Raw genomic sequence first — 10,080 nt, 5'->3', positions numbered from 1 at the left:
CAACACGAGGCATCAGAATAAACCCAGGCGGGCATCAGGGAGGACAGAGGGGCGGCCTTTCCCTGAGGCTATCTCCCCGTTCAAGGGTGGACACGTCACATCACTGTGCCCTTTCCTTTATGAAATCCGAGATATTAGATGATCCCTCTTGACGGGATAGCGACTGAGAGTCTCTGCCTCTTTTTCGGGCTCTGATTTTCCTAAAGCAAAGCCTCCGGTTCGCAGCTTTGATTTCTGCCCAGATGTAAGACCTAGAATTACTGGGGCCGTACTTCCATTCTCCGTGTCCTGAGCAGCCAGGGACTGTTGCCTGCACATCTTTCCCCCTGAAAGCCCAAATGTGTGGCAGCTGCAGCCTTCTCCCCACCCCAACTCTGCCAGTCCCCCCAGATCCTGCAGGTTGGCATCCAAGGTGGGCATGGACCGCGCTTCCTACGAGAAAGCAGCTGCCTGCCCACCTCTTTGCTCGGACACATGCATGGCTACGAACAGCTCATCCACAAATGGGAGCTGCTGAACAGGACACAGGAAGATCCCAAGGCCAATGAGCAGCCGGCAGGCTGTTGAAAAGACTGGCTGCTGACAGACGAGATGGGTTCCGGCAAGCAGGCCAGGAGCTTGCTTCGTCTCTGCCGCAGCCCAGCACCAGCATCACCAGAGTCTGTGGCCACACCTGCCCCGTGAGGGGGTGGCCTCCTTACCCGAGGCTCTGGCCATGCACCTTGTGTGCAGGAGAGTGGTTGGCAGAGTGAGGTGGTCGCAGAGAAGGAGCCCGGCGGCCGGAGCACCCGGTGAGGCCCGCTTGTGAGGAGGACGTGAGCCACTGACTGGCCATGCCAACACCGCTCCCGGTCCTCAAAGTGCTGAATGTTCCAAAATGGAGTATTTAAATACATGCGGGGTGATTTTAGCTCCGGGGCTTTGAGGGGTTGTAGCATTTTTGTGAAAATGGATCATGGCTGCTCTCAAGTCAGGAGATCCGAAGCGGGCATCCACCCAACCCTCTGGGTCCCCAGCTGCAGAGAAGGCCGGATCACTGTTCATTCACTCTTCTCTGCCCGGCACTCACAGGAGAAGCACCGAGAAGTGACCCAGCCTTTCTCGGCATCTACGAGCCACCACGTGCGCGGCCAGCAGGGAGTGTGCACCCCAGCGCTGACATTCGGCCTCCACCGTGTCCCCTGGGTGCGGTGCACACAGGCTGGGTGGGATGAGTCTGCCTGCAGAGTGAACCGGCTCCCACCCACGTGTCCTGACCACACGGCAGACCTGCCACCCGTGGGGGATGCTGCCGCGGAGAAAGAGCTCATTATGGCTGGGACATCAGGGACAGCCAGGATAATTAAAGATGTTTTTCTTTTCCTTCCTCCTCTCCTTAATGGTTCGTGAGGCACTTAGTCCAAAAGACACTCCACAGCTGGCCAGGTGCCAAGTGCACTCCCAGGTCCTGATGAAAGCAGGGCATCCAACTTAGAGGCTGCTGGGAGACTTTCAACTGTTGAACAGCCCCTGCCCAAAAAGGAAGGAGGGAAGAGGAAAGGAAGGCAAGACAAGAAGGGTGGGAGGGGAGGGGAGAGGAGCGCAGGGGGAGGACAACGCAGGGGAGGAGAGCAAAGGGAGGGAGGGGAAGTCAGCAGAGAGAAAAGAGGGGAGCAGGGAGGGGAGGGGGCGGAGGAGGGAAGTGGAGGAGAAGGAAGGGAAGAAAACAAGAAAAAAAGGAGGGGAGCAGGGGAGGGGATGGCAGGGAGGGGAGAGGAAGGGATGGGGAGGAGAGTAGGGAAGCTGGGGAAGGGGAGGGAGGAGAGAGCGGTCTGGGCCTCCTTCGCACTGGGCACTACTGGGATGCCCATGAAGCATCCCAGTGAGCCCAGAGTCTGGGAGCAGGTGCGGGAGCAGGAGCCTGGGTGGCTGCCAGTGCACCTGTGTGGCCAAGGAACTGACCTCTATGCGACACTGAACTTCAAGCACCCAAATCTCAACAGGGACAGGTGTCCAGGGGTCTACACATGGCCAGGGGCACAGCTCTGGGGGAGAGCTCTCCCATTCAACAGGGCAGGCCCCTGAAATGCTCAACGAGCAGGCAAGTTTTCTTTTTGCTTTCTATGTAAGGAAATGTGATTCTCCCTCTCCATACAGAAACCCCCTGAGTCCTGGCCTCTGTCTCAATAAACCAGACCCACCATAGCACATGGTCAGTGACGCATGAGCAAACACGTGTGCACACACGTGGCGGGTGCGGGTGTGGACAGATGATGGAGGGAAAACGCTGTGGAATCGGCTTTATTTCTGGAAGTCTGAAGAAACCGAGTATCAACTCAGCACGACACAGAACACAACTGTAACGAAATTCTACTCACGTCTGGTCTTTAATAGCAGATTTTTCTTCCCTGTGGTAACTATGGATCATTGCCCAACAGAGCCAGCAGGCCGTGAAACCTCCTAAAGCAAGAGGCCCATCCTGCGCCCAGACACTTCTCAGGGAAGCCTGCTTCTGGCCAGGCCGTTTCTCCCCTGGTGACATTTTCAGGACATTGACTATCCCCCCCCCCCCCAACTCTAAAGCCACATGGAGTCCATAGGAGCAGGTCAGACTGGAAACCTCTTCGTTGTCACAGCGTAGAGCGTGGAGGATGACCCGTCACTTCAGCCAGATCCACTTGTCGCCCACGTCTGCATTGTATCCAGGGCAGTACCTGCGGCCCGGCAGCTGTGGGAGGGAAGGCCACAGTCACAAGGGTTCACAGGCCCACGAGCCCCAGCTCGATGCAGTTGCTCCACGGGAATAGAGCCCCGCCAGCCTCTGTGCGCCCATAGCATGCAGGCATGGAGTGTGGCCTCTGGCCTGGGAAGCAGCACGTCTGTTCTCAGGCTCTGAGGGTGGTCATTCAAACAACCCACTTGCACCTCCAGAGGGCACTGCTTTGGCCGGCACTCTGGCTGGAACAGCAGTCTCAGGAGCACTCAGGTGAGCTTACCATGGGCCCTCCGCCCTTTACCATCTACAGGGCAGGTTAGGGAAGCGGACAAAGGGGGGTGTCAAATATCAGGCCCCACCTCAGTGGCAGCTCCCAGGAGCAGGGGGAGGAAGCAGACTGGACTAGACACGGGAGGGCTGTCTGTCGGGGCAGCATTGAGACTGAGAGGGCAGAGGTCTCCTGCCAGCCCTCATGGCATCCAGAGAGACCACACCATATGGTCACAAGCCTACTCCCTCGGGCAAAGGAGTCTGCAGCAAGAGTCAGGGGCGGTGGGTTCCAGGTGGCTATGGAAGGCAGTGCCCCACAGCGCAGGGTGGGCCTGCAACGGAGCCACGCCTGGCCAGGGAAACACTGGAGCACACTAGGTTTGCCAAGTTACATATGTGGGAACAAAACATTGCATTTACTTTCTCGTATTTACAAGTCAATGTGGATAAACAGATTCGTATATACTACATAAAAAAACCCTTCATTTTGCCCTTAAGTATTAAAGTATTTGAAAAAATTAATCAGTTTCCCTCTCCTCATCATCAGTACCAGGCATCCAACCTCAGCCACAGCAATGGGAGCCACTAATGGGGGCTCCAAAGGCCATTGCCGAGCCAAACAGAGCTGACGGCAGGTGTGCTCTGAGGCCCTGCTCCCACGCTGTCGCCTGTGCAGGTCACGCGGGTTTGTAGGGGTTCTGCAGTCTGCAGAGGCACTTGTGTTGCTGGGGACTGCCGGGAAGACGGGAGGGAGGGCTGAGCCCATGCATTTCGGAGCAGGAGACCAGCATAGGCTGGCTCTGCTTTTTAGGCCTGGGGTACCCCATTAACAGAGCCACTCACATGCCAAGAGCATTCGGGGAATCCAAAAGGAAAACAAAAGGCAAGACCCAGGCACACACACTGCTATTCTGTTTTGTCTTTTTCCCTCAAAGGAAGGCTCAGGAGCTTGTCCATGGAACTAGACTCCAAGTCCACGTCCTCTGGCTCAGTCTGCCCCCACTACAAGGCAGCCAGCCCCTCTGGCCCCTGGGCCTATCACCCGCCCTGGGCGGCCAGCCCCTGCTCTGTGGAGCGTTCCTGGTGAGAAACGACCCTTCGACGTGCCCTTCCAGACTTCTGTGCTTGATGTGAAATTCTCTATGTGTAACTGCTTACTGCAGGAAAAAATAAACAGATGCTGACACAAGCAACCAGAACAGGTTCTCGCTTAATGCGCACAAGACTCTGGTCCAGATGACGACGCTCTGTTCACACCGTGCAGGGGAGTCAGGGCTCCCACATCCCCATGTGAATTTATGGCCTTGTGTAGGATTGGCAAACTATGGCCTGCAGGCCAAACCTGGCTGATGACTGTCCTGTAGAAACAAGGTTCACGGGTGCTCAGTCCCGTGGCAGAAACAAGTCCTGGGGACAGCAGGAGCAGGACCTACAGAGTTCAACTGTTTACTCTCTGGCTTGTCTCAAAAAAACTGCTACCCGCTGCCCTAAGAGAAAGTGAACAAGGTGATGACGGGATCGAGGGACGAGGGAGCCGGGTAGCTCAAGGAGAGGCGGCTGAGACAGATACGTTTTGTTTGCAAGGTGATGCTATACAGAGTGGGACTGCGGGAGAGTCTGACTCCAGGGAACGTCGCCCCTCATGAAACGCCACAAGCCAGGCTGGGATTTGTGCCGAGAGGTGGCTGATGAGATCAGAGGTCGCACAGGGAGACTTCTCCCAGCTGCTTCCCTCAGAACCCAGCTGAGAGCAGTTACCTTTATTCACTCATTCTCCTGGGAAAAATCTCAATTCCCTCTGCATATAAAGCACACTGTGTCCTAGTGTCCTGAGTGGCATGAATAAATCCCATTTTCTCTAACCTCATGAAATACACAGAACACGTACAGCTTGTCAGAATGGAGGTGCCTGAGGATGGAGGAACCAGGTCTGACTCACGGGATCGGAGGCTTCAGGAACAGACGGGACCTGGTTGGCAGAGAGGAGGAAACAGCTTCGGCAGCAGGCAAGGCAGCAACCAGACAGTGCAAGGCATGGCCCACGGGAGCAGCCACAGTGGCCACGGTCCACCTGGACCCCCTGCAGCCTTGGCCGCGGCTCTGCTGCTCGGGACAGACCATGTGAGGACACCAGACAAACCCATGCCTCCTGATGGCCACAGCTTCCCCCACCATCTGGACACCAGAAACAGAGGTCGGGCTGGTTAGCATCTGCAGGCAGAGAGCTAGAGGGGAGGGCTGTGGGCAGAAAAGAAGGCCTGACATACTGATGGGGATGGACCTGGTTTGTGGCTGCGCATGTCCCTGCACATGTGGAGTGACGGTCCCAAAGGCCGGCAGAAGCCCCGTGGGGAAAGGGCACTCCTGGGGGCTGCCAAGACTCCTGGGGCTGAGGGACTGAGCTCCCAGCACCCGGGGCTCACCACACACCTGGCTACCAGGCTAACCCTCCCCTATGAGCCAGACTGCTCAAGACTGACCACAAAGCTAAGACATCAAACCCCAGAAGCTTAAGCTGATTTGCAAGTGTGTCAACTGCCTGCTGGGTACATAGTCAAACACTCCTCAAGGGTTGAAACAAAATCAAGGACTCATAAGCAGAGACCTCACAACGGATGTTGAACGTGGAAGTCTCTAACCCTGGAAAAGGAAGATGTAACTCATAACTAGGGGAGAACAGATCAAGCCAACTCTGAGGTAACAAAGATGGAAAATCAGAAAAGACCACTGAAACAGCTATTATAAAAATACTCTATGCTCAAGGAATTAAGTGAGAAGTGAAAGTAATGAGAAAACCAGAAAACATAAAAAGAAATAAATAAACTTCTAGGGTTAAAAAAAAAAGGATATCTGAAATAAAATTCCACTGGTTGGGTGTGCTGCTCCAATGTGCCTACAGCGTCAGCTGCTGCCCGTGTCTACCACCACGGTCACACTGGGCCATGTCCCCACAGAAGGTGCCCACTCAGCCTGGCCGGGAGCAGCAGAGGCTCTAGGCCCTCCTATTTCTTCAGGACATGGGACTCTGCTGACAGGTATCGCTGGCCCTGGGCCACCCTATCAGCCTGGCCAGATCCACCTCACCGCTGATACGCCTCCCTCCCTCTCCTGTCCCAGGCATCACATGGCACCAAGGACTAAGGGCTTCCCTGCACCTTATATCTTCTCTCCCCTTGACCCTTCATAGGTGTTTCCCCAAAACTCTCATCAATATCTACCTGATCTTATCTTGGCTGCTGCTCCTTGGAGAACCCAACCTAGCACAATGGAATTAATAGCATATTATATAAACATGAGAAAACCCCAGTGAACTTGAAGACAGGACAACAGAAACTATCCAAGATGAGGCACTGAGAAAAAGGCCAAAAACAACTGGACAGAGCCTCAGCAACCTATGGGTCATGAACTGTCAAGAGTCCCCAGAAGAGAATAAGAAACATCCAGAGAAATCATGACTAAACGTGTTACAAATGATACGTGCTCATACCCGAGATGCTCCATGAACCCCAGGAGGATAAGCACAAAGAAAATCACCCGGAAGCACGTGGTTACCAGGTGGCTGGAAGTAGTGATAAAGAGATGAAAAGAGGGTCTCAGAAGCAGCCAGAGAGAACAGGTCCCTCAGGTACGGGATGGCACACGGCAGGACTTCAGACTTATCCACAGAAGCCGTGTGGCCAGGGGTCCAGGGGGCAGTCTCAGGGTGTCAGAGGAAACAAGTGGCCAATGCAGAAGTCCGTGCTGAGTGCCGCCATCTATAAAAATGAAACGCAAGTGCGGGAGACTTTTTTGAGCAAGAGCTAACGACTCGTTGCCAACAGACCTGGGTGGTGGGAACAGTGAAGGCAGGAGGGGACTGGGGCTATGCAGAGGTGTCACACAGAGGCCGGGGCCTGCACAGAGTGCACTGGACAGCATAGCTAGTAGCCAGGGTGAAAGGTCATGAGAACAGCTTCCTCTAAAGATAACTGACCATGGCAGAGGTCAGGGGAGCTGGACAGAAGTCAGCTTGCTGTGTGTGGGCTGGCAGGATTTGACCAGCCACGTGTGAGCAGATGCTGGTGAGGGACAGACATGCACTAGAACAGCCTGGAGTGTTAATGAATGTGAAACCAGACGGTGTAGTTGATGAGTCAGCAGAAGAAATAAAACAGAAGAGGAAGATGGTTGACCAAGCCAAAAGAAGCCAGGAAAACAGAAAAGTAAGATACAAACTTTGAACCTCACTTGCTACGGGACTGAAGTGTCCCCTGCTTGAGGAGACCTCGCCTCTACCCAGCCCCTCTCCCAAGGCCAGAGGGCAGTGGTGAGTCACTTGCTCCCGCAGGGCCCCTGGGGGCTGGTGCTCCGGTTCTGGCCAAGAAGGCTGCCGGCTCTCAGCCCTGCTCACCAGCCAGCGCTGTCCTCCTCAAGCACTACCTCTCCTGGAGACGTGCGGCAAAAATCGCTGCCTTGTGAGGAATCACACCTCTGGGAGGAGTGTCCGGAGGCTCCATGACAGGGTAGCAGGAGGCCCCCAGAAGGAAGCCAGCCCTAGCTCTGGCACACGCACCTCCTGATCCGGTGAGTGTTGGGTTCTCAGGCATTCCCAAGTGGCTCTCCATGAGCAAGCAGGTGACCGGCTATCCCGGCCTCTGCCTCCTCTTCGTCCTTTCCCACGACTAGTTCTTCTTGCCCAGCTCCTGCCCCTTCCTCCAGGAGTGACCTGACGCAGACAGGGTGACTGTGTCCTCTCTTCCCCTGTCTCTCCTCTTGGTGTCCAGGGCAGTCACTCACCTGCTTGATGCAAGCAGGCAGTCACTGAATTCCAAAACCAGCACTGTCTCATGCGCTCTGATGCCATGAGGGGCAGGTGGGTACTATCTCTCCTCGGAAAGGCGTCAAGTGACCTGCCCAAGCCACCTGACTGCAGGCGGCAGGCTGGACCCTCAAGTCTCAAGTCCAGGAATATCTTCCATGACCGCGTGTAAGAATCCGTTAAGTTAAACTGCAACTCCTAGCATGCGCTAACTTTGGGAAATGATGCAACAGCTAGTTGTCTGTCTCACCCGTGTGCTGCCTTCGTTTTTACTGAATTCCATTCCTTCCCTCCAGTGTTCTGTTCGCCCTCCAGTTGGTATGGGTAGAGCTCTGCTGCTCCGGTTTCTAGCTGTGCCAGGCCTGGGCATGCATCAGCGCCCGGCCCCTATCTACGTTGGCCTAGGTGTGGGCTCTCAGAGTTTCTCCACCCCCTTTCAGGTTTACTGCAAGTCCTGTTGGGGAACTTCTGGCTCCAGGCAGGCGTGTCAGGGGCACTCACAGATGCTCACAGCTCTTCAGCTGAGTCCTCCTGGAGAGCTAAACTAGATGTGTTAATACTGGCACCAGGTCCTTCGTTGTGGGACTGTAAAAAGGATAATTTTTTAAAAAGGATCAGATGAAGCCCTGCCTGGGGTGGGAAGTGGGCTGTAACAGGTATGACGGACTCTGCTTTTTCTAGACACTCTAAGGAGCTCAAATGGCTAAGAAAGTCTGCAGTGACTTGGGGATTCCAATGTTCAACTTCTGTTATCAATTATTACATATAAATTCTAATGAGTTCCAAAAATAAAAATGTTTTATTAATTTTAAAGAAGAACGCCTCACATACAGCCTGGCAGACCACAGGTGACTAAAGTGACTTCTTTGATATACAATGTCCCCAATTTTTCTTTATTGCTAAGCATAAATTCAGTCTAAAAACACTGAAATCAATCCCCTAAAATCTTATTTTACCAAAGACAATTTTCAGAAGCCATCTCTTTAAGAATAAGTGTCTTCTATTTTTAGCATAAACACCACAGCCTGTTACAAACACATTCGTATTTAGCTGCCAAACCCACTGCCCTAAGTATCACAGCACCATGCACTTTGCATGACTCATGTTAGCTGCGAGTGGGAAAGCTCTGACTCAAACCTCTGTTTAAAGACCTGAAAACAATATTCTTGCTAGAAATTCTCCAACAGCAGAACAGAGGGCACACACGGCGACATCCGGGCACCTGTGGTCTGCCAGGCTGTATGTGAGGACGTCACCCTGTGACCCGGCGCCAGCAGAGCCCAGACAGCATGTGGTCATCTGCAATCACACTCAACCTGAAGCACCAGGTGAGAAGTCCATGTCTGACACGAATTGCCCTGCCCCAGGGACGCAGGTCATCTTCCACACGCGGGAACCTAAGCGCCAGGGCATGCGGACGGACAAGGAGTGTCAGCCCCGTGCTCAGCAAGCAGCCATGTTAGCGTGTCCTCCAGCCTGCGAGCAAGGGGCAACCGCAGACACCATGCACTCACTCTCACTCAGCGGAACAATTTCTAAACAGAGAATCTGCAGTTTAACACAAAAAAACAGGTACCAAGCTAAGTTCTGAGGCCCGGGTGTCGAGCGGAGTCTAGTAAGCTTTCTCCGTCAGCTCGCTGAGGCCAACGACTCCAAGGCTCTTCCATTACTGCGAGTGTGGCCTTACCCAAGAAAGCCCCGCGGAGGCAAGACCGCACGGTGTTGACATAGTCCAGCGACAAAGTACCACTCTTCTAGACAATGCTAACTTGGGACTGAGACAAAAACAACTTGAGATAGTAAAGAAATAAAAATAGCAGGAGAGAAAGCAGAAGACTCTGTCGTCCTGGCAACTGTCTCGGACATGATCAGATTTGTGGAGGGAGCTCCGTATCTTAATAGCATCTGGCCTCTCTAAATTGAAAAGACACTGAACCAGTAAAGCGGAAACCAATTCACAGCTTTTCTGCCCCAAGGAAGGACTGCACAGAAATAAGAAGTAACCCAGTATAGGGTTTGAAAAATGACTTTAAAAAATTAGTAGCCTGCTATGCATACATCGGCACTCACATGAGTGTTCACAGGTTGTGCCAACAAAAGAATGGGGGCTGAGTGAATGGGAAATATATGGATAAATAAACTCAGACTCCAGACACTCGTGCCCCTCTGCATACATCACTTCAGGAGAAACCTGAGATTGCCCAGGCAGTCACCTGGAGTATGATGGATGGGTGCCCGAAAACCACCCTGACTCCAGCCGGAGCAATGAGAGAGCTGAACTAACACCCGCGTCATAGGATCAACAACACAAAACCAA

At 53.7% G+C, this 10,080-nt stretch overlaps 1 protein-coding gene across 2 annotated transcripts in view; it reads right to left on the bottom strand.

Moving 5' to 3' along the window:
- Window positions 1–2,347: 2,347 nt before the first annotated feature.
- The window catches only part of NDUFA10 (NADH:ubiquinone oxidoreductase subunit A10), a 47,541-nt gene continuing 39,808 nt past the window's right edge, over window positions 2,348–10,080 (bottom strand). Inside the window, exon 10 of one of the 2 annotated variants that reach the window (XM_059167524.1) lies at window positions 2,348–2,707. In XM_059167524.1, coding sequence (XP_059023507.1) covers window positions 2,639–2,707 — 69 coding nt within the window. In that variant the 3' untranslated portion in view covers window positions 2,348–2,638. Of the gene's footprint in view, window positions 2,708–4,844; window positions 4,935–10,080 lie in introns of those variants that run through there. The other variant, XM_059167523.1, reaches the window with a different exon arrangement.

Source organism: Mustela lutreola, chromosome 3 (genome assembly GCF_030435805.1).
Source record: "Mustela lutreola isolate mMusLut2 chromosome 3, mMusLut2.pri, whole genome shotgun sequence".
Classification (NCBI taxonomy): domain Eukaryota; kingdom Metazoa; phylum Chordata; class Mammalia; order Carnivora; family Mustelidae; genus Mustela; species Mustela lutreola.
The sequence above is the reverse complement of the archived record's forward strand: the minus strand, read 5'-3'. Positions and strand labels throughout refer to the sequence as shown.